This window comes from Hemicordylus capensis, chromosome 6 (genome assembly GCF_027244095.1).
Source record: "Hemicordylus capensis ecotype Gifberg chromosome 6, rHemCap1.1.pri, whole genome shotgun sequence".
Classification (NCBI taxonomy): domain Eukaryota; kingdom Metazoa; phylum Chordata; class Lepidosauria; order Squamata; family Cordylidae; genus Hemicordylus; species Hemicordylus capensis.
In genome coordinates this window covers 103988569-104014642 of record NC_069662.1, presented here as the reverse complement: position 1 = coordinate 104014642, position 26074 = coordinate 103988569, and the positions used below count along the sequence as shown (strand labels likewise).

The 26074-nt window shown below is 43.7% G+C and overlaps 2 protein-coding genes across 6 annotated transcripts in view; one reads left to right on the top strand and one right to left on the bottom strand.

The window, feature by feature from the left end:
- Positions 1-6544, top strand: part of CNOT10 (CCR4-NOT transcription complex subunit 10) — a 35742-nt gene extending 29198 nt beyond the window's left edge. For all 5 annotated transcript variants that reach the window (XM_053262988.1, XM_053262987.1, XM_053262992.1 and 2 more), the window contains 5 exons: positions 1021-1151; positions 1772-1807; positions 2797-2924; positions 4681-4756; positions 6283-6544. In XM_053262988.1, the coding sequence (XP_053118963.1) occupies positions 1021-1151; positions 1772-1807; positions 2797-2924; positions 4681-4756; positions 6283-6437 (526 nt within the window). In that variant the 3' untranslated portion in view covers positions 6438-6544. The remainder of the gene's footprint in view (positions 1-1020; positions 1152-1771; positions 1808-2796; positions 2925-4680; positions 4757-6282) is intronic.
- A 3295-nt stretch (positions 6545-9839) lies between these two features.
- TRIM71 (tripartite motif containing 71) overlaps positions 9840-26074 on the bottom strand; it is an 85687-nt gene continuing 69452 nt past the window's right edge. The window contains exons 3-4 of the mRNA XM_053263874.1: positions 19914-20048; positions 9840-17984 (exon numbers count right to left, since the gene is read on the bottom strand). Of these exons, the coding sequence (XP_053119849.1) occupies positions 16533-17984; positions 19914-20048 (1587 nt within the window). The 3' untranslated portion in view covers positions 9840-16532. The remainder of the gene's footprint in view (positions 17985-19913; positions 20049-26074) is intronic.

Here is a 26074-nt window from a genome sequence, read left to right as displayed (position 1 = left end):
TTGAAAAGTACTTTTGAACACTTTTGAACAAAAAGTACTTTTGAACACACACACCCCCCCCGCAAGTGGGTAAAAATTACTTTAAATCGCAAGTAGTCAGCAGGGTCAGCAAGAGGAATGAGCAACTTGAACCTCTGAACCCGCAAAAATCGCAATCCCTCCCCACAAAATCACAAAAAACCTTGCCAAACCATGGATACTTAGGTTGCAGTTGGCGAGACGGGTTGCAGTTCTCAATTGTGGATACTCAGAACTGCATTTGGGGAAACTGTAATTGGCGAGGGATGGCTGTATATAGCAACATGAATGGAGATGTGAGAAATATCTTGTGCTAGGCTTTGAAGATGTCCTTTCATGATGCATAGTATTAACTGAATGAAACAATCTCAGATGAATTATTTCTGTTTGTAGTCCTGATTCTGCAGTCACATGGGTTGTGGCTGTAGAGGGACAGGCAAAGGAACAGGAATTAAGAACGTCCACACAGAAATGTTGGAAATGATTTGCTGTTTCATGAAAGTATCTACTACTAACACTTTGTTAATGTGAGGGCTTTCTGTGCTCTGAGGCACTGGCCTCATGCAGACATAAAATGGAGTAAGGATTGTTTACTGGTTTTCCATTATGTCTACTAACGTCCGGCACATGTGCTCCCCACCCCCACTTCTTGCACATAATGGGAAGGAGGACTCTACTTCCAGCCCTGACTTAGAAATATGCAAGGCTTTCTTGGTGATCCTGGCTTATTCCAGACAGAATTTCAAAATAAATTAGATGTTGTTTACTTTAAAATTCTGGCTAGACAGTCACCCAGTTCTGACATAACAAGAGACCCTGGCTTGTTTAAGCCAGAATTGCCCAAGGATAGGGGTCATTATGCAAAACCAGGACTTGGTCCTGGCTCCATTCTGTGTTGTGTCTGAAGCAGGCCAGCTACTCAAACATTCATTTTCTCTGTTCTCCTGCAGTGATTTGTTGCCAGATTGACTCTTGTTATATGTGCACTTCTGCTGTTTGTAGGTTTCTTGGCCATTTGTATGCCGCCGAGGCTCTCATCTCGCTAGACAGAATCTCTGATGCTATTACTCACTTGAACCCTGAGAATGTCACTGATGTGTCCCTGGGGATTTCTTCAAACGAGCAGGAGCAAGGTTAATGAGTCCATACTTGATGAGAACCGGTTGTGCTTTCAACTGCCTTCCTGCTGTAACTTGTAACAGTTCTTACATTTTAATGTATTTTTAAAAAGATCTCTGGCTCTTCCACATTTCCTAAAATCAATGTTTTTATGCAAGTTAAGTGCCTTAGAATATTCTATCTTCAGTTTATCTAATCTTAGTTTTGCTAAGATTTTTATAAAAATTAGTGGTTACTTTAAGAATGGAATTCCCAACCATGCCTTAATGTCATCTGCACCATGTTTAATTCTATGGTGTTTACCAATTGTACCTGCTTGTAGTGACATGCAGTAACCCTTAAAGCATATAAATACATGTAGAACAGAAAAATAGATTTCCATATATGTTCATCTACTTCATAGCAATTGAGGTCATACCTGTGATGAAAATGCTGATGGCTTGGTATCTTGAATTATTCAATATAGGTGGGGAGTTCGAATGTCTTCAGTTGCCTTTAAAGTTCTGACAAACTGGTGAAAAGCCCCCTTTGTTGAAATTCATAGTTGAAAACAAAATCAATGTTAATGGTTGCTTCTCAAATTTTACTTGCTAACGCTTTGATTTGCTAATGGTGCATTCTGGTTTGTCTGCAGGATCTGATAAAGGAGAAATTGAAGCTATGGAATCCTGTAAGTATCCACTTCTTTGCCAAATCAGTATCTGCCTCTGAAAATCGTAGAATGAACAAGGGAAAGGAAATAATGTAGGGAATAGGGTAGACTAGGCATCTAAGAAATGTTCAGATGTCCTTTTTACAATGTGTGGTGTGGATCTGTCAACATTTGTTGCTGAAATCCCAAAGATGTATACTGTGTCTTAAAGATTGCTTCAGACTTGCTAAATTGAGGGGGGGAAAGATGTTTAAATCAAATGAAAACGCCATGGTCAAATTCAAACATGGGAAATCTCAAATACCATTTGGAGCATCACTTGTTGTTGATGATTCAGTTTATATACCACCCTTCCAAAAATGGCTCAGGGCGGTTTACAAAGAAAAATAATAAATAAATAAAATGGAAAGAGCGAGCCTGTGGAATGGGAAGGGACCAAAAAGGCATGGGAAGGGACCAAAAAGGAATGGGAAGGGACCAAAAAATTGAACCCAATGTTACAAGGAAGGGACCTTGTATCCATTAGCCTACTAAAGGCCATGTGACTAGATCAGACTCCAGAGCAGGCAATCTCAAGTGGCTCAAGTAAGTGATCCAAGTCTCACATAAGGGAAAGGCTTAGTTGCTTCCCACTTTAGCTGGCAATCTGGAACTCCAGTGACAGTTTTTGCTGTGATAAACATATAAAGTATGAAGAGGAAATGCCTATTTCCAGATATGCACTAGACACGCAGCAAGGAACCATAGCCAGCTGAGGCTTCACAAGTGTCCTCCATGAGTTCCCAAGTGTCTGGAGACAAGTTTTCACTTCTCCTGTTGTGTTCACTGTAGGGAATGTTGGTAGACCTGACTGCCAAGTTAGCTGTGAAGGAGTACTTAATGTGTATTTTTCTTGGGAAACTCACATTAGTTGCTAGCAGTTGCCATGATTAAATTGACGCGTACTAGTTTTTAGTGTTGGTGGCTTTAACAAATGTGTAGAGTCAAACTTTGGCATGTCTTCCTAGCTGGCAAGCAAACCCCGCAGTGTTACCCCAGTTCTGTCACTTCTGCACGAACAATGATGCTGTTCAACCTTGGAAGTGCTTACTGCTTGAGAAGCGAGTATGACAAAGCTAGGAAATGTCTGCACCAGGTAAAAAACAAATTTGCTGTACCCTTCTCAGGAGAAACAGAGTCAGCAAATGCCAGTCCAACAAGATTCAGGCCCTGCATGTCCGACAGAGCCATGTGTGCGCTTTCTTTTCTCTCTCCACCCCGGCAGCCCTACACTCCCTTTCCCCTCTCTCCCCAAGGTGCTGCCACAGCACAGTGCTGTTTCCAAGCCAGGAAAACTAAGCTGCATGCTCTTCTGCCTACTGTACTGCCCCTCTTATCCAGATGTAAAGTCAGGAAAGGGAAAGCCCATCTCTGGTTGGGAAAGCCAGTCATCACTATAGCATATTACTCTGTGGCCAGATAAACAAAGCACTGTGCTCCAGCAGCATCTAGAAGGGGTGTGTGTGTGTGCATGCGTGCGTGCGTGCATACACGTGTCATTGGCTTGTCCAAGTGAGGAAGTGAAGCCCTGTGCTGTGGCAGAGTAGAAGGGGAGGGTGGAGAAAAAGCATCTTCCTTACATTGTCAGGGTATTTGGCAGCCCACTTCTCCCCAAATCAGTCTTCACAACTATTGACACACTTAATATTTACTGTATTTTCTTCTGCAGCCCTAACTGGAATACTAGTCTAGCTCTTTCCACTTGGGTGACTTCAATGGGCTTATGGTGATTCTGCTTCAAACCAAGCTGTCTGAATAGGGAATTAGTTGTGAATTAAGGTGGATTTTCTATACATCTTAGCACAGACAGGTATCAAACTTGAGGAGTTTTCTGTTGAGTTATTGTATTCTTATTTGGAATTGTTTGGAATTCCTCAACCATTGCAGGGAGTCCCAAAGCCAACATTCATCTCAGCAGAGCTCCAGACCAGTGCCGATCAAGGATCTACACTTAACATCCTACAAGTGTGGATGAAGCTTGCATCCAGCGGCATCTCCTTGCTGCTGCTGCTGTGCTGGCACCAGCAGCTCACCTGCGTGCCTGCATGCACGCTCTTTTTCTCCCCCTTCCCTCCAGTAACAAACTGGTCTGCTTTGTTTACTCCATTTTAGGAGCAGTTAAAGTGGGGAAACCATGAGCAAGTTGCTGGCACTAGCACAGCAGCAGTGCCAAGGAGAGGTTTCTGCTGGATGTCCACACTGCCTCACTTCAGGCCTACAATACAGAAAAGGGCTGCAGCACACCATGGAAGGCGAGGCCAGCCTGGCAAGCGAGGGGTGACACTGGGGCAGGCAAGGTGGTGAGGGAGGGAGGGAGAAACAGAGGGGTGGGGTGGTAGAAGTGAGTTGGGGCAGAGATCACAGCAGACAAGTGAGGTGACAACTATGCTGGGGGGCAGGGTGCCCATACTCTCTGCTCTGGGGTGCACGTCACCTCATCCTGCCTCGTGGAGGAGCCACCCGTACTTCTTTCTGGGTTCCTAAAAACTTGCTGTTCCCAAATCCCAAGGCTTCATTCTGGCTTCTCTCTCCCAGAAAGCAGCAATGATGCACAGAGCAGCTATAGTGACACTGTTGGCTTATACGTGTGCAGGAATTTACTTTGTTGGGTAGTAGAACCATTCTCTGTATCATTTGGCTTGGTAGAAGTAATAATGCTGTGAACCACAGGCCAGTTGTGCACACCTAGAAGATCCAGCCCTGTAACTTCAGAATGGCTAACAAGTCTGCAGAATTTCCACTATTTAATGCTATTTGAAAATCCCATCATGGGTTAGCCAGTCTTGTTAAAACCCACTTTTGTTGCTTTTAAATTGCATATTTCATGTATTAACTTCTTATCTTGCTATAAGGCTGCCTCACTGATTCATCCTAAAGAGATCCCACCAGAGGCTATCTTGCTGGCTGTATACCTTGAACTTCAGAATGGTAAGTATTTGTATAATTACAAACTTAAATTTGTGCATTGTCAGCTCATGAAGTTGCTCAATGTGCTCTGGTTTATGCTTAAAGCAAGGCTGTCAAGACAGACAGCTCAAGGGCCTACCGCCCTGAACCATTTTGGAAGGGCAGTATACAAAACAAACAAATAAATAATAAAGGGCCTAATCAGGTCCTCAGCACTCCGCTTAAATTATTGAATCAAGATTTCTGGCTAAGAAGTTGTGCTCTGTCAAGGGCAATGTTTGCTGTTACCTCTCTCTGCATCAGCCTCTCCCACTCTCTGTTTTAAATCGGCAGCACAGGTATCAAACATTATGAAGTGCATTGAAGCACCTTAGGGTGTGGAATTTGCAGTCAGTGCCTTTATTAGCAGCCAGTGGGAAAGGTTGGCCTGTGGAATAGGAGACTTGAGTAATAGTTATGTTTATGTTGATAGGATGGAGGCATTTGGAAGGACAAGTAGTGGCATGATCAGGAAATGGGAGCTGTAGGGACAGCTAGGGTGCTGATGGAAGGGTTTTGGTAGGCAGGATGTAGAAGGCACATTGGGGCTGGATGGTAAGGATGTCTACATTTTGTCCATCTTCTACTCGCTCTTTAAACACTGTTTTCATTGAAACTGCAACAATATTGTTTGTGACCTGGTCTTGTGGTAGCAAGCATGACTTGTCCCCATAGCTAAGCAGGGTCTGCCTTGGTTGCATCTGAATAGGAGACTTGATGTGTAAGATATTCCCCTGAGGGGATGGAGCCACCCTGGGAAGAGCAGATGGTTTCAAGTTCCCTTCCTGACTTCTCTAAGATAGGGCTGAGAGAGATTCCTGCCTGCCACCTTGGAGAAGCCACTGCCAGTCTGTGAAGAAAATACTAAGCTAGATAGACCAATGGTCTGCCTCAGTTAATGGCAGTTTCCTATGTTCCTATGATCCCTGGGCATCTGCTGGACTGAGGAGTTTGGCCCTTCAAATTCATTTTCTCCTCCAGATTAGAACAATGTTCAGAGTTTATATGCAAAATGGTTAAGTCTCATTTAGAACTTTTCAAAAAAGGGAAACCAGATTGCATTAGACTTCTGAAAATATTCTTAAGTGTGTCCAGTTCTACAGACTTGTCTGTGGACCAGTATATCCTGACAATGCATGATGCAAGGTTGCCAGTTGCTTTCCTGGTAGAGGTTTTCCTGCCTTTAAGAGCTGAATAATATTTTCGGTCCACATTGTGTTCTATATTTAGTGTGCCTTCTACAGTAAAAGCACAGAAAAGGGATGTGTATAATGAAGCTGCTGACATGAGAAAAACTGCATGACTGAATTCTTAAACCCTGAATATATCTGTTAAAGGCACAGGTGTTTGCCTGGAAATGTGGCAATTCTTAAAATTAGCTTATTGCTATTTATGTTCTTTGAAGTGGTTATTTAACTTCAGTGGTAGATTTAGCTACCATGATCATAGCTGATACTTCATGAACATCCCATTTTAAAAGATATTTCAAAATAGAAATTGTTTTCTAGGCAACACTCAGCTAGCACTGCAGATCATCAAAAGAAATCAGCTTCTCCCTTCAGTGAAAATGCTCTCAGAGATGCGAAAGAAACCTGTATTTCAGCCTGCCCACCTGGTCCAGCCCATCCAGATGCCAGCATTCACCACTGTTCAGAGGAAGTGAAACTCTGCAAGGAACCACTTGGAAGTTTGTATTTTTAAAAAATCTGTTTTCAGGTACCTGCAAGTGTACTGGTTTGACTTTTTAATTAAACTACAAAATTAAAACTCTCTTGAGATTTCCCTGAAACTTTAGTAGAATAACCTGAAGTGTGTACTCAAGCTTGTCAGTTAATGTGTACATCCCTTGTTTGACTGGTAATTCTCCTAGTCTCTAGGAGGATTGTGTGAATTCTCTAGTTTCAATCCCAGTCTCCTGCTCTGGAAGGCGAAGTGTTGTGAGTAGCTGCCTGTAGTTCTTGCAGGCAAAGCATAAGACTGCAGTTAATTATGGTGTCATCTAAGTTAGCAATTCTCAGCTGCTCTGCAGTGGCCAGTTTGCAGAATACTAAGGCTAGTGGCCTCTGGATCTGTGAATAGCTGGATTTAGAAGTACCATGCTACGTTAGCTCTCCTGTTTCTAACACAAAATGCTGGCTAGTGTTGAGTGGGGATGGAACACCTTTAGAGTATTCTTCAACTGTGGCTAAAAGACACCTCTACTCACTTGGTTTCTTTATGCATACAGCAAAGATGAGTGAATATTAAGCCCGCTGAGACCAAGGGGATATCTTATTGATGATGATGACGATGACGATCATTCAATTTCTATACCATCCTCCTAAAAATGGCTCAGGGCAGTTTACAGAGAAACAATAAATAAGATGCATCCCTGTCCTCAAAGGGCTCACAATCTAAAAAAAATCTTTTGTTAAACATACTCGCACAGGAGTGCTTCAAGGAGTGTGAAGGGGAAATGCATTGAAATATTACAACAAAATGCATTTCAAGGCCTGTCAGAGCTGGCAAACCTGGTGTCTTGCTTGTGAATCTTGTGAAAGATCCATGTGAAGTTTAGTTCAGAAATGTTTTTCATGGAAGCAACTCCTGGTTTTATCAGAATGATTTGTAACTGGAATAGCTGGTGTATATAAATGGCACTCAAATTGTACTAATGGAGGTGTGGGTTTGTTTTTTGCCTTACCTCTCTGAGAGGTTGCTTACCATAGGATCCTGTACCCCAGCGAAAAGTGTCCAGTAAGTCTTGCCATGTGAATCTCCACATCCATGCAATATGCTTCAAATTAAAGGAGGGTCAAATTTGTCAAGCTACAGCACTGAGGGGGCCCATAAAATGGATAAGACCCTTTAAGCAGCTTCTTTGCTTCTGAAAACCCACATTTAATTGGAGCAAGGGAGCTGAACAAATGGGTAATATGCAGTCCTCTTTGCATACAGTTGGAGGGTTGAATACCTTCTATTTCCTTGAGAAGTTACTCAAAGTAGTTAGGCAGTGCCTAGCTGGTCCTTTTAATTTCATTAGCACTACTTTGAGTAGTTTTCTGCATCTAAGTTTCTAATCTTCATTTATGTAGCAGTTCTCAAATTTCAACTAACAAAAATAACATCATTCCTCACCAACCAAAGGTTCCATTCCAGGAAAACCTCACGGTTGACGACGTAAATAGCAAACGGTTAGCAGACTCACTGTCATTAAAAGACTGCAAAATACAGTTAAATAAGGGGGAAATCCCCCCCAAATTGCCATGAGTCAGTAAAAGGAGTGAAGGGGACCCCTGAAAATCACTCTGACCCCTCAAAATTGCCAAAAAATCTCACCAAAGTGGATACTCTGGTTGTGGTTGATGAGACCTGCCACAATTTCCCAGGGCTCTTCAGTTTGAGATATCAAATTTCTATTCCACACCTTGGGCTACTCCTAGGAACTGGACTTTTCTTTCAAGCCTACTTCAGTTCTGCTTTAAAGGATTCCAAGCACGTGTGTGTGGCACATATTTCCACCACTTATGCCCTCTTTTCTCCTAATGAAAGGTAAGATAACAAATAGGGCAGCTGCAGCACAAGTCTTCAAATACAGAGTGCACATGCTATTAGAGCTCTCTCCAAAAGGTGAAAATCTCGGTAATCTTACCATAATGCTGAATGTGTGTATAGTATCTTGAACATTTGAGTTGCTTCACCCAGGTTATACCTTGGCCTTCACTTTGGCTACACACAGGGAGTGGTCATCTGCATGCATAGCTTTTCACATTTTGACTGAGAACACCTTGCAATAAAGATTGCAGAGCAGTGAGTGGAGCACAAGTTAGTCTTACAGAGAACTGTCACTGTCCATTTCTTACCACAACACAGTCAAACAAACCACAACTCAAGGAAGGCAGGCACCCACCCACATCCTGCCTTTGAGATCTAGCAAAACCAGTTATAGCATTAATAGCACAGCATATTATATAATTGGTGCTAAGAAAAACTCAAACCAACCTTGATTCTTTCCTCCTTTCCTGGTGTATCCTCTTCAAGAGAGGAACATTGCAAGGGTTCTCTGCCACCCAGTCCCTTTGAATACATCTTGAAATTTCCTCCTTTTGTGTTCCCTCCCCCCAGCCAATAGGGGCACAGTTGCCCATGAGAACTCTTGATTTGTATGATAAGCCTACCAAGATGCAAGGAGATTGGAAGCCAGTGCCAGAAAACTCATCAGCAAGGGAAAGAACAGGCCTCCAAAATGGTGTGTGAAATGGGGTTGTTCTGCTCCAAGCTCAAAACAGGCCCTTTATTTAGAGAGTGTTCTGTTTCAAGCTCAAAACACTCGACAACAGCCCATTTTGAGTCAAAATGTACTGCAACATCTATAACTAACAGTGTTTGAAGTGGTATGTTAAGCTGTCCAAATTAAGGAGGCATTGTGTCTGACTGCAATACCAGTTGTCCTCAAATCAAGCCATGTATGCTAGAGCTGTAGAAGCACACAGAGCAATATTATCCCATTTATTCACTCAAAATGTCTGCTCAACCCCTGGCCCATATATTAAGATGCATGCATGGTTTCCACACACAGATGAGTAGTGTTATTAACAAATAGGTCAGTGTACAAGCCGATTGCACAATTGCTTTGTTTTAATAAAGAGAGTGACATATTAAGGTTTCCACCTTAAAATTGTTCCTTGTGAAAGAACACAAATTTCCCTTTGCAGTTTGATCTTAAATACATCCAAGAACAGGTCTTTGCTCTTGGCTGTGAATTTAACCCAAGGATGTTATTTCAGTGGGGGTGAGTAGCAAAGTGTTCAGGTAGTCTTGTAGAAAAATAGGGAACATGTGTTGCTGCTCTGTGATAGGTGCTTGGGTATGTAAAAGCCAGCTCTGAAGCCCAATGAATTGCCTTAAGCAAGTCAGAATAGACAAAACAACCCTGTGAGGGAGATTAGCACAGCAAGTTCCTCAGAGGAACTGTGAGGAGTTATCTTCTATTACAGCGTCAAGAGTCTGAGTTGAAAGATAGGATGTACATTTGTGTCCTATAAGATACGAGCACTTGGAATGAAAAGATTAGACAGACTAGAGATGAAGTGAAACTCACATTTATTTGATTAAACAAAAATAAAAATAAACTGCATAGAAACATTTTAAAGTCCAGAGAGAGACAATGACTTTGTTTTAAGGCTGCCAGTAGCTGATACATCGTCTCCTTGCTACATCCTTCAGCCTTCTCCATGGACCGCAAAGATACATTCAGAAGCCTCCATTAAAAAACACACAAGTTCTACTATTTTTAGCCCATTTAAACAAAGGTTGTGCCTCACCTGTCCTGCTTTACTCTACAGTCTGCAACTTTAGAGTTCAGAACAGCCAACTGACTGCATTTCCAAAAAAACCCCAAAACCTAGGGGCTTCAAAATTAAAGAGGAAAAATTATTAACTTGGCCAAGTTGAACACTGATGCACACACAAATGACACTCCTGTGAGAGTTCAGCTGTGCCTTTTCCTAACAGGTATACCAAAAAAAAAAAAAAAAGTGTGTGCAGCAGGGCAGCAAACGACTAAAAGGCAACTGGCTCAAGAGAAGCACCTTTTCTATACAGAATCCTGAACTATTAAAACAAAATTTATTGAATAATTTGAATTTACAAGATCAAAGGTTTGTTTTTTTAATAAACCAAGTGGAGGGATTTAGTCTGCAGAGATTTTCCATGATTGTGCGGCATGTTTTCTTTTGGTCTTAGACCATCCGCTTTATATTTAGGCACAGAAAAATACTGAGATGCTTTAGAAAAAACAAAGTGCACATACCAGGGCATGTTGCACTACTTGTTACTTCAAGAAGTGAATCACCATCTAAGCAGATGCACAACAGATGAGGCACAAGACAAGCAATATCACATACAGTAAGAAACGTCACCCCAAACAGTCTAGGTGACTGAGCACACATTACATTAACTATTTTTTTAAAAAACCGTCATAAGGGGAGGGGCTAAAAACAATCTCTCCCTGGGAAAGAAACTATCTAGACTGAGCAGTATTCTATAAAGCTACCAAAAGGAACTTACTGGTTTGGTGGCTTAAAGAACGCCATCTAATCTAATACATATACTTAACATTCAGTCACCAAAGCTCTGACGAAGGAGCTTCAAACAAAATTTAAAAAGGCAACCTGAGTTTGTAAGCTGATACAATCATTGAAGAGGTCCAAGACCATGCAGGTACACAAAGCTTCCCCCCCCCCCCGCTCCTTTTAATTTCTTCCTGAAGAACAATCATTATGGTTCAACAGTGATGGAAAGAAACCAAATGCCAACCAGTCTTTGCTTGTTAACCCGTAAGATCACTTAAATATATACAAGCAGGTACATTTTCCACTGTAACCTTTACCAAGCTCAACACAGCATAATTACTAGTGGTTTCCTGTACACATTTCTCCAATTTGTCACTGATAAGACTGAGGAAGAAGGTGAGGATTTAGAAGATTTCCCCCCTGTAATGCACTCATGTGCTTCCTTTCTAGCTGTGCTGGATATCAGAAACAATGGATGAGGCCCCTAAGTAGCCCCATCTAAGCTGCCTCTGGTAGGAGTATCTTAATCATTGCCTCAACATCCTGTTGTGTTAAAGCTTCCAAAATCAAGAAAGAAAACCACCCACACATTCCCTTCAGTCATATGTAATAGTTTTTAAATATAGATTGTATCCTTTGATGAAATCTCAATTGCCAAGGAAAGTTTTGATGCCAGACCTATTAGGTCTCCACAAGGTTATTTTCTAAAAAGCTACCTGTAGGCATGAACAAAGAGAAACTATTCTTCTCTCCTAGAGAAGAGATCTGTGGTCACAAGAACTCTGCAAACAGGAGCCAGTTCACTATGCCAGCCAACTGTGTCATAACACTGAAAGAGATGGGAAAGTATATAATTCCTATAGCCGATCAGTTCATGGAGAAGGATTATCAGTAGATTTGCCTGAGATTTCCAAAGCACCTCTTTATTTACACTTTCTTTAGCATGGCCAGCCTAACATTTTGAGGGAAAAGGCAGTCACATGTAAAGTCATTATGTTTAAATATATGTATGTATATCGACTAAAAACACACACACGCATGCACGCAGAGACAACCTTATTATGCTACCTAGAGTCAATCCCTTTTATCCTCATGTTGAAAAACCACTTTCTTCAATAACTTTTTGATGATACATTTGAGGTAGATGCTTTGCTTCTTTCTCCAAAGTGAGGTAGAACTTTAAATATACTTGTACAGGCATCTTGTACCATAGCAACCTGAGTTCTGCTGTTTCCCTGAGAACTCAAGGACCAAAAACAGTGTTTGTCTAATGCAAGTACCAGTGTTTAATTTTTACACAGTGGCAACCTGTGTGTGCATCTTCCTTCCTTCTTTTTTAAAAATACCTTATTACCTTTTGGCACCATTTGGATATACTCATCTTTAAAATAAAAATAAAACACCACCACAAAATGCTTTGGCACTTCTTAATTTAAACCAGAACTGAACACAGGAATCTCCTGATCTTCAAAAGAAATCAGAGATATGGCTAAAAATCAAGCAGAGAGACTTCTCTTCAATAAATTAATTTTGGCTTAACAAAAACAGACAGAACTGAGCTTTTACAATTCCCACGGAATGCCATAAGGAAGGTGCCTCCTTTATTCTCAGATCTGATTAGGGCAAATAATTATAGAATATTTCAGGTCCCCACTGCATTTTATAGTATTGTTTTTGAAGGTTACCCCAAATAAGTTATACTTAAGGGTAACAATCAGCCTCCTGAAAGTACTGCTATGTTTATCAACACAGCTTTCTATTGGGCTTTCAGCAAGAGGTAACTGGAAAATATTTGGCTGGCAGACCATTTGATTCACAAAGCTGAAATCAGGAGAGCAGTAAGAATCTGTTGGAAAATATTTGGGGCAGAGCAAAAAAGAGAGACAGTTTATAACACAGCTCAAATTCCTTTGCAAGTGTTTTAGTGCACAACTGTCTTCTCAGATTCAGATAGTAGTAAAACAGTTACCTCACTTCTTTCCTGTCCAGGTTTACTAGCTTAAGTACAAGTTTGCAGCCCATTTTCAAACCCGTGCTTACACGGTAGCCCTGTTTTGTACTCCATCTCGATGGATCTGGATTACCAAATAAGCCCACTAGCATGCAAACAGATGGACTTCAAATCCTGTCAGTTATATCTCCAATAAAAACCAATCCCCTTAAGGGGCATTTTATGCTGGCATTACGTGTTGCCTCTATTATACTACTTAGCTTCATAGCATTATAAAAACACTCCATCAGAAGTGATACTAATACTTTCAAGTGGGACAAGGTGTGTGCTTTGCACTACCTACTGTGGTAGCAGTACAGAGTCACTGTGGGTAGACAAGCAGCAGCAGATTAAATTTTTTTAAAAGCTTTTTGGATATGCAAACTGGAAATATTTTCTGATACTATTTTGCTTTGACTTTGTGCCAAAACACAGATCCACCAGCAGAGGAAAGTAGCATATTTATGGAAGAAAGAAACACATTTCTTCTCCACAAGTAAAGAGATTTCTGGCTTCTCCAAGCTTGTGCAGCACACACATACAAAAGTCATGAAGCTTAACATATTTCCACAAGCCAGTGGCTTTCCACAGCATGAAAGGATGGAATGGCACAAAGGGATTCAACACACTCATACTAGAAGTAGCTTCTTTTACAAGAAATAAAGGGGGTAAACCCCAGTAGAAGAGGAAAGCTAAGCATTTGCTTTGCAATACACAGGATTCTGCCAACTCTAGAATTAAAGCTTTTTAACCAGTTCTCTTTGGTAGCTATATCTGGAAATCTAACCTTATTTCTCAGCTTTAGTCACAAACAAATTTTCCAACCTGGGGTGCCTTCACAAACATTACATGACGATCATATTAATCTAGGATCACCACATGGGCACTGCATGGTATCCATGTTCTACCCCTTTCCTCAACCCATTGACCAAAAAATCCCATTAACTTCACACACACATACTCTCTATCTTACTCACTCACTCAGTTGGATAATTACACGGAGTCTTCAGCTAAAAATCTACCACCTACATTTTCAGAAGGAAATAAGATAGTTGGTGTTCTGACCAAAAGACCCTCAAAGCAGAAGTACAACCTTCCAAGAATAATGTGGCAGACTGAAAATATGTATACTGCTTGTAACAGGAGTATATGGCTGCAATTATATTTGTCACAAGATAATGTTTTGTCCCATACCACTGGGTTCTCCCTTTCTCAGAAATACCACATTGAAAAGGATCAGCTACATAGTATCTGAACATGCCAACATAGGACATCTGGCCAACTAACAAGAGCAGCCAAGCATAAGGCAGAGGGGAAATGAAAGTGACCAAAGGAATTTTCCTGTCATATGTGCATTAGTTCTCAGTGGTAGTACAGAAATGTCCCCCAATTTAAGCCATCTAGAATGGGGCACCCTCCAATTTGCCAGGTAGGGAGAGGGTCACAAGTTTTCTGTCTTTTCTACAGTCTGCAGTCCAATTACAGGACAGAATACAGCTTCTTAACATCTAAAAATTAAACTTCTTGGAAAACATGAAAAGTGCAACTCACAACATCTTTGTTAGTACAGAGACCCCATGACTGTATCTGGCCAGTAACGGCTATATCGGAGTAGGACATTAGTTAGGACATCGGAGTAGGACATTAGGGCATGTCAGCCTGCATGTTAAATCACCACAGCTTTTGTTTACTATTCCTTGCTAATGGTAATCTAGGATAATACAAAAAGGACAAAGTCTCATTGCTACACTGGAAATATCCAGATTGACTATATCAGCATTTCAGCTTCTCAGCCAAGATCCTGGTTGAGAGGCAAGAGAGGGACAGATATAGCTCTTTAGATCGCTACACACTCCAACACACACTTGCTCAATAGTAAGCCATATTGGGATCAATGGGGCTTACTCCCAAATAAGAACAGAGGAATGTGTCTTAAGATGGTAAAATGCATACTGAAGGACACAACACAGAAGGAATCACATTCCTATGATTTGGAACAAGAAATTTGGAGAATTCTTCTTGGAGAAGTACAAGAATGCTTGGACCTTTTCAGTGCTAAATTGTGTGGCTAATTAGATTCAAGTCACTCAGTTTTGGTTTTAGATACTGCACCCCCATTTCACATGGCATTCTTTGGCGCTGGAGCAAATGAGGTAGGGTTTACAGCGGTTTTCTTTCCACCTATAATCTCTGCTCCTACAGAAGGAGCGACATGGGTGTCTTCGCAAGATAAATTTCCCATGTACATGTTCCATTCAAAGGGTTAAGGGAAGAGAAGGGCTGGAAGAGGCAGGAAGCAAAAATGGCCAAGTCAGTTAGAAGATTTAGTTATGACAATATGTCTTCCTTCATCTGGGGCTGCTGAAACACATCCTGAGTTTCCAAATTTGTGCTGTTCTTTAACTCTGAAATATTATATACTTCTCTAAAGAGAGCTATGCTTAAAAAAAAGTTAATTCTTCAACACAAACTTTCAAAACAGTTTGCCTCTTCAGAAGAAACAGAACATTACACTCAAGTATTTGGCTCACTGCCAGCAGGCAACACAACTGCCACAGATCACCATGCTAGATACACATACGGACAACACATACATAGTGTAAGGGGGAAGAGGGGTCTTTTAAAAAATACTAGCTGACCAAAAGGCTACAAGAAAGTTACAAGCTCAAAAGGAAATCCTCATTCAACTTGGATAGCCAACTATACCAAAGCTACAATCCAAAAATCTCCTTTTGTAACTGAGAAGGCTTGCATTGGTGTACCACAATTGCTCTGGGCTTGCTCCTGCATTCACTGCCACACAACGCACGCACACGCACACACCCCTGCCCCAAACATCCAGCAGCAGCTCCTCATGCTGCAGAGGTCATTCCCAAAGTTCCAAACTTTGAGGAGCAGCTTATCCAACAGTGAGGAGGGCTGCTGCCAGAACAGGCAGACTTGATGACTCCAGACCTTGAGAAACACTTTCTATGTGGCCCTTTGCCACCAAATAAGGTTAACATATTAAAACATTTGTGCATTTTCTTAACAGCTTGTGGGTGGGTGGCACGCTGTGGAGTTACTAGCTTTTTCAAAATATACATGCAAACATAATAAAAAAGACCCTAGCTTTTTCTTGGTGAATCCTATCCCACTTCTGGGGGCGAAAACCGAACCAACATCTTTTGGAAACAAGATATTATGCTGAACAGTATGCCAAATGCACTGAGGTATAAAAAGGAGAACAAGAAATGTGTTCTCTGCTGCAGCAGCATCTAAAAACATAAGCCCCTTCACCCCTCCAAAACACACACACACACACACACACACCCCAGGTATGATCAGAACACAAAATTAAAAATCACTAGAACTACTGGATTTTCTCTCTCTTCTTTTTAAAGATGTGTGTGCCTTTTTGGCAGAGTCTACAGAGTTTACCACACAAGCCACCTAGTGTGCACAGAAACAGGTTTGTGCAGGATGTTCCATCCAGGGAAAAAAAGGTCAATTGTATACTGCAGTTTGTATACTGTAGAGGTAAAGGAACACAAAGATAATGAGGTAGATAAGAGTTTATAATATCACAGGATAACTCCCTGCAGATAAAAGGGGAAGTACATTCATCTATAAAAATTAAAGATGAGGTAGGTTTGAACTAACATTGTAATTTTTGTGTGTTCTCTTAAAAGGATTTTCCCTGAGACAGTTTCTTCCTAGTACAGATAAGCACAGATTAGAAGATGAGAATTCGATTGTTTCCAAAGTCAACCACAACAATCATGCCATCTGGGGTGACAGTAATACCTGAAGGACGGTCCATCTGACCAAAGCCACTTCCCTGAGTGCCAAATTTGCATAAAAAACTACCATTCGGCTCAAATATCTGTACACGATGGTTCCTGGAATCTGCCACAATGATACGACCTTCTTGATCTACCGCCACACCTTGTGGGCGCAGAAACTGGCCATTATTTGTGCCTTCGGATCCAAGGAAGCGTGCTGACTGGCAGTCGGGATGTATGACAAGTAGACGATGATTGTTGAAATCTGTCACAACTAGGTGGCCCTCGTGATTGAATGTCACACCCCTCGGGGAATCAAAGTGCTTCCAGAGTGCCCCTTCAAAACCATACTTGTTCAGGAACACTCCGTCAGGCCCAAACAACTGAACCCGATGATTCCTTGTGTCGGACACCAGGATTTTGCCCTCGGAGTTCACTGCTACATCCCATGGGTAATTGAACTGCCCGTTCTTGGTTCCTTTCTCCCCAAACTTCAGAATGAACTGGCCATCAAAGGTGAAGATCTGGATGCGATGATTGTCCTTGTCCGCCACAACAATCCTCCGCGATGAGTCGGAAGCGACGCCGGCAGGCCTATCAAACTGGCCAGGCCTGGAGCCCAAGGTGCCAAACTTGTGGTGGAAAGCACCACAGGGCTTAAAGACCTGGATACGGTTGTTGCTGCGATCGGCAACAATGATATAGCCTTCCTTATCTACACTAACTCCCCAAGGACGACACAACTTGCCATCACTATCCCCTTCGCTAGCAAAGCAAAGCCCTGGTAGTCCAATGCCAACATAGCTGCGCCCAGATTTTACCATAACCTTGAATGGGCTATTTTCTATATGCTGGTTGCACATCATGACCGAGATCAGATGCTCTCCCTCCATCTGTGGCCTGTAGTTGACTAGATAGGTTCCGTTCTGCTGATCACCAATATCTGCTCCAAAGAGATTTCCATCAGGCCCCATGACCACAGCAGAGATCATGTCTCCTCCCGAAAGGCGAGGCTCGCCATCGTGGTCATAGCCTATTACTGTGAAAGAGGCCACTTTGCCTTGCAGTGCACGTTTGAGACCTTCCCCAGTGGCTTTGGTCAGAGGAGCAAAAGCCCCACTGCTGACAAACCCCATGGATTTGATGGCCATAAACAATGCCTGATCAGGAGGCGTGAACATGACCCTGTCGTCCTCTTGAGGCTGCAGGAAGCCCCTGACATTCTTCAGCTCCTGTACCTGAGTGAGCATGCGGTCTCGAGCCAAGAGGATATCCATGCTCCGCCCTTCCTCTAGGACCTGCTGGACCGCACTTATGGTGTTGTCTAGCTTGTTTAGGTTTTGACGCAACTTTTCCACCTGGAGGTAGAGTGACTTAGCTTTCACTTGCCGGATTTTCTCCACCTAAAAACAAAGATTAAACACACATTTAAGCTGCTGACTGCATATCATAAATGGAGGAGTATTATTATTTTGTTTGGCAGTTTGAAGTGTTGAAGTGACACAAATTGACAAAAAGTGACAAAAATCTCAGTTCTCAAACACCAGCTCCTTTGCTCTGTGGCTATGGGGTGGGAAGACTGCTCGTTTGGGATTTGTAATTAAAAAGCTAAGGTAATTTAAAGAGATGGGGGGGAGGAATCAGATTAAGCACACTGCAGTTATCTTTAGACCCAGTATATTTATATTTAAATATCTTATCTGAGGCCAAAAGTGTAACTAAATAATCTTTTATGCCAGTGGTATAAGGAGCTAGATATAGGGGCAGAGGTGTGTGTGTGTGTGTGTGCGTGTGCAAGAGAGAAACAAATACAAAATCTAGATTCTTATGATCAACCAGAATCTTACCGCAGAAAGTAACCCTCATGCTGTACATTAGAGCAGTGCTTGTTCAGTCAGTGATACCATTGGTGATTAGGGATGTGCAAGGCTCTGAACCGGTCCGGTCTGGCACGGGGTGTGTGTGTGTAGCTTTAAGGGCGGGCGGGGTGATACTTCCCCACCCCCGCCACTCTTCCCCCTCCGGCGCTGTTTTTTTAGATAAAGATTCTGGGGCGGCAGCGCTCCTCCCTGCCGCCCCTGCCCCCGTCGTTAGCCTGCAAGTGCCGAAGTTAGTAACACGCATGCGCCTGTTCTGCCGCGCATGCGCACCTGTCACCGCCGCGCACGCACCCCGCAGACGTCACACATCGACGTGTGACGCCTGCGGAGCGCGCTCGCGGCGGCGACAGGTGCGCACACACGGCAGAACGGGCACATGCGTGTTACTAACTTTGGCACTTGCAGGCTAACGACGGGGGCAGGGGCGGCAGGGAGGAGCGCTGCCGCCCCAGAATCTTTATCTAAAAACACAATGCCGGAGGAGAAAGAGCGGTGTGGGGGGGAGTACCACCCCCACCCTTAAAACTACAACCCCCCTCCGTGCTGAACCGGCTCGGAACCGGACCGGTTTGGAGGCCTCCAGCATGACCTCCGAACCGGTCCGGGCACATCCCTATTGGTGATACTTCAAAGTATATCATGCTGTACTTGGCCCTGCTGTCACAGCGACTGCATGACACTGCCTGCCAGAAGTGGAGATGGCTTTTCAAAAGAAGTGCAGTTTGGGCAAGAAAGGTCTAGAATGCAGGAGAGATTAGGAGGCAGCAGCTGTCTCCTTTGTGGTACACAAAACTGTGGAGCAAGCTATCCGCTTCCGTGTAGCCGCCACTGATACAATTGGTAGAAAAGTGATACTTGGAGTGGGGTGGGGGGGTCCGCCATGCATCAGAGCAAAAGGGAAAGACATGCTAAATTTGCACAAAGTATCTTCTTGGTTCTCCATAGCCAGGAAAGCACCAATATGAGTCCTCAAACTATAGAAAAATACATTTCCATCCAGTTTAGGACCTGAACCTCCTTCTCCCAGTCTTGCAAGAAACTTATGTGGTAAGTTAATTGTGTTGTTCACTCTCTGGATAAGAATGAATACAATCAAGTTTGTCTATGGACAAGAGTTTGACTTAAGTGTTTAGAATTTGTCTGAGTCCCTAGAAGCCTTCCAATCCAAAATGTGTCTGGCTTTAAACAACTGTTTTACAAAAGTTTCAGAACTCGCAGTTCTATTGAGTTTTTTCCATCAACCTAATTCAAATAAGAAGTATGCCTTGAATGACAGTCGAAATTAGGTGCATCTTAGAGGTGGGCGATTCTAAAACACATTTATATATCATCAATATATCATCTAAACAAGTATGTCAAAATGTAGTGCACCAGTGGATGCAGATAGCATATACTGCAGAAGCTAGAGCACATTCATAGATCAGACAGCCTCCCTCTTATTTATTTTTTTACCTTCCATAGCAGCTCGCATTCCCTTTCTTCTAGGGCCTTCTTGTGTCTGCATGTCACGGCCTTCACTTCAGATTGTACCATCTTTGCCTTCATCTCAACTTGTTCTGCTACAGCTTGGGCTTGCTCAATACTGAGCTAAAATGAGAGGGGGGTGGGAGAAGGAGGGAGAGAAGATTTCTTAGCAACAGTCAATTCAAGAGCACTGCATGGGCTATCCTGTCACCCCATGCCTCTACCAATATATTCCCAGCTTCAGTCCATTCAAGCCTTGACCAACTTAGCTACCAGTCATAAAACTGGAGGAAAAAGAAGGTTCCATGCAGAAGCTGGTGCATTCAGCCCTATATGGACTTAAAGCGGCACAAAGAGCTGTAACAAGAAGCTGGTGGAAAGCCCAGTATCACACCTGGCATTTCATTGCCTGTGATGTCCGAAAGATGACTGGGGGGCAGGGGATGGAAACAAGATTATAAAACATTTTGAATAGTGTATGAAGTAATCCAGCTTCAGTAATATATTTTATCTTAAACACATTCCTATGCGTTAAATGGTTCTACACTCCAGTTATTTGTTTTTACACTGATACACAATGATGGTTCAAGATATGGGCTTGTTCCAGAAGAAACGTTCAGCTCGCTTTGCACAGCCAAGCGGGCTTTGGGCTTCTGTGTGTTCTTCAAACAGTAGTGCTCCGTACCACACAACAAACCATTTATTTTTCTAAACATCAAGGAAATGTAAAGCAATCTGTAATATCGCAAGGGGTGCACCCATTCAAAGTCAAAAATAACTCTAGTCTAGAGCATGCTTAAAACAGCTCTCTTGGAACTTGTTAGCTGGAGACAACCTTCTCTCTGAGACAGGAGGATGAATCCCATTTCCAAATCAATACCTGAATTTCTACACACTTCAGTTTCAGAGTATCCCAAAATTCTATTATACCATACTGCCAAGGAGATCAGGTCTGGTTGTTGTTGCCAATCTATACATATATTTCTCCTGGGTGTGCCATGGAATGTGCATCCCGTCAGCCTAGCTGATTGGCTGGCGCACTCAGGAGAGAGAAGAATTGGTCGCTGGCGGGCAGGGCCTGGCGACGGGTGGCGGCGGCGGCGGGCACAGCCGTGTGGGTGGCGGCGGCGGGCACAGCCGTGTGGGTGGCAGCGGTGGGCACAGCCGTGCGGCCGGCAGGCCGGGCCAAGGTGGTGAGGCGGCTGGCAGGCCAGGCTGAGCTGGTGAGGCGGCCGGCAGGCCGGGCCTGGCTGAGGGCCGAGGCGGCGGCGGGGGGCCCCCGATACTGGGACAGAAGGTGGGGGTGGGGGGAGAGGTGGCCAGCCGCAAAGACTGGCAAGCAGCAGCAGCGGGCCCGGCAGGCCGCGGAGGGGGCACTTGGCGTGGCGGGCCCAGCCACAAAGGTGGCACTTGGCCCAGCGGCAGGCCAGGCCGCAGAGGCGGCTCACGGCCAGGTGGTGCTGGGGCCGGCCGCCGAGGCCAGGAGCCCATGAGAGGGAACCGGGCAGCGGGACTTTCCTGTTCGCCGCCCAGGAGGAGGAGCGGTGGTGGCGACCCAGTAAGTAGAGCTTTAAAAAATGCAGGGAGAGGCCAAGAGGGAGGGGGAAGGGGAGGGCAAGAGGGAAGGGAGAAGGGCAAGAGGGAGGGGGAAGGGGAGGGCAAGAGGGAGGGGAGAACAGGAGAAAGGAGCAGGGGGAGGGGAGGGAGGGAGGGCAGGAGACTGGGGCAGGAAGGTGAGAGAGGGGGGTGGGAGGGGGAGAGAGGGCAAGAGAGAGTGGGGTGGGAGGGAAGGGAGGGGGCAAGAGTGTGGGGCAGAAGGGAGGGAGGGAGAGTCGGGCAGGAGGGAGAAGGCAACAGTCAGCCCCAAAGACTGCACAGATGCTCTATGCGGGTTGGCTAGTAATGAGAATGTTTTGATTATGTGATACCCTATAATGCATTAGGCATGTCAGGGGCGGGGGGCGGGATTGTGTTGTTGAAGGTTTATTGGCTATATGTTCCCCATGGCCACAGACAATCTACAAATATCCTCCTTTTCCCACTCTCTTTGTATTATTATGCACTCTTGGGCAATAGATGCTTTGAATTTTGGTTGGATACTAGGCACAATCGAGCCACCTAATGGCACAGCGGGAAGTAACTTGTCTAGTGTGCAAGAGGTTGCTGGTTCGAATCGCTGGTATGTTTCCAGACTATGGGAAACACCTATATTGGGCAGCAGCAATACAGGAAGATGCTGAAAGGTGTCATTCTCATACTGCGCAGGAGATAGCAATGGTAAACCCATCCCGTATTATACCAAAAGACAACCACAGGGCTCTGTGGTTGCCAGGATTTGACACTGACTCAATGGCACAACTTTACTTTTACTTTACTAGACACAATCAACTTGCATACATTTAAAAAGCTCTCTCAAGTTACAGAAATTGAAACTGCATAGCCCCATACAGAAAACCATTCAACCATGTAGTTTGTTGTCCCAGATCTCAGTCTCCAATTTTCTTTTTTTTTTTTAAGGTCATCTAAGAGTTTCCCCTTCTGTTATATTTTGGGAACAAAACTGTGTATTTTAGAGGCCAGGCCTTTTACCCCAATTAGCTCATGGGCAACCAACTCAAAATGTAGCTAAGGTGCAAGTCAAAATTCCACCAAGTGTTGATTTAAGTTATGTACAGAAAGTCTGTTCTGAACAGCTCTCTACAAAGAACTGGCATATAATCTTTTCACACCACAGAAGGGAATTAGGTTAACTACAGCTCAATTCAATCTGCCATATACTAAATATTTCACCTCTAAAAGGTAAAGTGTGCCATCAAGTTTGTGTTGACGCCTGGTGACCACAAAACCCTGTGGTTGTCTTTGGCAGAATACAGGAGGGGTTTCCTATTGCCATCTCCTGCGCAGTATGAGATGATGCCTTTCAGCATCTTCCTATATCACTGCTGCCTGATATAGGTGTTTCCCATGGTCTGGGAAACACACCAGTGGGGATTTGAACCAGCAACCTCTGGCTTGCTAGTCAAATCATTTCCCTGCTGCGCCATCTGTAGCATCAGTGTTTTGCTTTTGTTTCCTTCTTCTCCTCACAGCTAACCCAAGTACTAATTTTTAGTCAGGGCTTAGAACCAGAACCCGATTCGTAGTTCAGGCACAGGAACATAACATCTGAGCATCAGCAGAGTGCCTCTTTTACCAACAAGTGGCTATAACAGTTATATTGAAGAGAAAGGCTTGAGAAAAGTGTGGGGATAAATCCAACTAGAACATGAGCAAATCAAAGACATGTTTTACTCCTCCCCTGGGAAAAATTACTAGCACACTTCCCTTCCACCTCTAGAAACAACTTCATGTAACCACAGTAGGTGTGTTTCAAATCCTTCAAACATAAAAGGCTAACAGATATGTCTGTCCTGGCAGTGGGGGGGGGGAGGGGGAATCCAGAGGCCATGAAGAAGCATGCTGTTCAGGCTTCAATAGGGCCCTTTTGTGTAACTGAGCACACTCAACCCCGCACCTCACATACCCTGGGGGGCAAGAACCAGCACATACACTTCTGGGAGCTGTGTTTCCTCTTATTCCCTCGCAACAGAAACATCATCCAATGGCTGTGATCATATCCCTATAAACATAACAGCTATTGGATGAAATGAAAGTTGCCTATAGAAGGCTTTGCAGCAGGGAGTGATAGGAGTTGTAGTCCAACAACAGTTAGAGACACGGGTGCAGCAAGGACACGGAGATGAACCCCTGCTTCCCGACCTGTCTCCTTAGCATGCCTTATCTCACGCTCCTATGCCTGGAGCCAGTGTGGTATAGTGTTTAGAGTGTTGGACTAGGACTGGAGAGACCCGAGTTCAAATCCCCATTCAGCCAAGAAACTCACTGGGTGAATCTGGGCCAGTCATGTATCTCTCAGACTAACCTCCCTCACAGGGTTGTTGTGGGGAGAAAGAAACATTGGACCTACCATGAAGGGCTCTTTCTCCTCTGAAGTAGGAGGTCACAGCTCACATAGGGTTAACTTCTACTCCTTTGCTCCCAATAGACAGGACATCTCAGGTATTTTCCAGTAGCTGGAATCTGTCCCCTTCTCCCAGCATGCTCAGGTCCAATTCCCCAGTTCCAACTGTTGCGTTTCATGACTTGGCTGTAGAATTCCATAGCGTTGTGGAAACCGGATAGTTAGCATACAAAGGACTGGTGTAGGGCAGAGGGCAGCGAGTCCCGAGGTATTAGTCAGGGTAGTCCAAAAGGGCGGCGCCAGAGTAAATTAAGCAGAGAGGCGTGGCCTGACACTAAGCTAGTCCCTGATCCATAAGTGGGCCGTGTGACCTCCTACTTCAGAGGAAAAAGAACCCTTCACGGTAGGTCCAATGTTTCTTTCTCCCTCAAAGTAGGAGGTCACGGCTCACACAGGGATCTACCCAATCAGTTATGGATTCTTGGAGGAGGTGGAGTGGATCAGTTCTGTGCCATCTGCTGGAGCACCATGCACCCGAAGGCCGCCTGCTCTGTGACAAATGAATTAATTTTGTAATGCTTGAGAAAGGGGGAAATGGAAGACCACATGGCCACGCAGCAGATTTCCCCCAGTGGTGCTTGTGCTGTGAAAGCCGCCAAGGTGGCTGCACTGCTGGTAGAGGGTGCTGTGATGCCTTGGAGAACTTGAAGTGACAGGGCCCGGTAGGCTGTGGAGATACATGCCCTAAGCCAACCCACTAGGGTCACTTTGGAGGCCTTAGCACCCAGGGAGTAGCGTGGAAGGACACAAAGAGGGCCTCAAACCGCCTTAAGTCCTTTGTCCTTCGAATGTAGGTGTGTAGGGCTCTGCAAACATCGAGGGAATGCCAACAGCGTTCTTGTGGGTGTTTGGGCTTCAGACAAAAGGAGGTTAAAACTACTGCCTGCAACCAGTGAAAAACTGAGTTTATTTTTGGGACAAAGGTTGGATCAGTTTTTAGAACCACTGCATCGGGCTGAAAAATGCAGAGGTCCTTTTGTATCGAGAGAGCCAGTGTGGTATAGTGGTTAGAATGCTGAACTAGGAGCAGGGAGACCCAAGTTCAAATCCCCATTCAGCCACGATACTTGCTGGGTGACTCTGGGACAGTCACTTCTCTCTCAGCCTAACCTACTTCACAGCGTTGTTGTGAGCAGAAACTTAAGTATGTAGTACACCACTCTGGGCTCCTTGGAGGAAGAGCAGGATATAAAATATAATAATAACAACAAACCAGTCAATAACACCTGTCTGTCTGTGTAAACAATAAATAAATAAATAGATAGATAGATAGATAGATAAATAAATAAATAATAATTATTATTATTATTATTATTTTACACAGTCAGACAGGTGTTATTGACTGGTTTGTTTTATCCAGACATCGAGTCCTTCCCAAGGACCTGGGATGCCAGAATTTTATTATCAATGTTGTTGGTGTTATTATAGATATCGTCACAGAATATAGGCTGTTCCCAGTGAAGCTGCTTTTTGTAATTGGCTGATGGTGATTTCTGTGGCCCCTATGGTGTTGAGGTGCTCTTCAAGGTCTTTTGGAACTGCACCCAGGGCGCCAATTACCACTGGGATTATTTGGGTCTTTTTCTGCCACAGCCTTTCAATTTCAATCTATTATTATTTATTTACACAGTCAGACAGGTGTTATTGACTGGTTTGTTTTATCCAGACATCGAGTCCTTCCCAAGGACCTAGGATGGCTGAATTTTATTGTCAATGTTGTTGCTGTTGTTATAGATATTGTCGCAGAATATAGGCTGTTCCCAGTGAAGCTGCTTTTTGTAATTGGCTGATGGTGATTTCTGTGGCCCCTATGGTGTTGAGGTGCTCTTCAAGGTCTTTCGGAACTGCACCCAGGGCACCAATTACCACTGGGATTATTTTGGTCTTTTTCTGCCACAGCCTTTCAATTTCAATTTGTAGATCTTTGTATTTGGTGATTTTTTCTATTTCTTTTTCTTCTATTCTGCTATCCCCTGGTATTGCTATGTCGATTATTTTCACTTGTTTTTCTTTCTTCTCCACTACAGTTATATCTGGTGTATTGTGTGGCAGATGTTTGTCTGTTTATAGTCGGAAGTCGCATAATATTTTTACATCTTCATTTTCTTCAACTTTTTCAATTTTATGG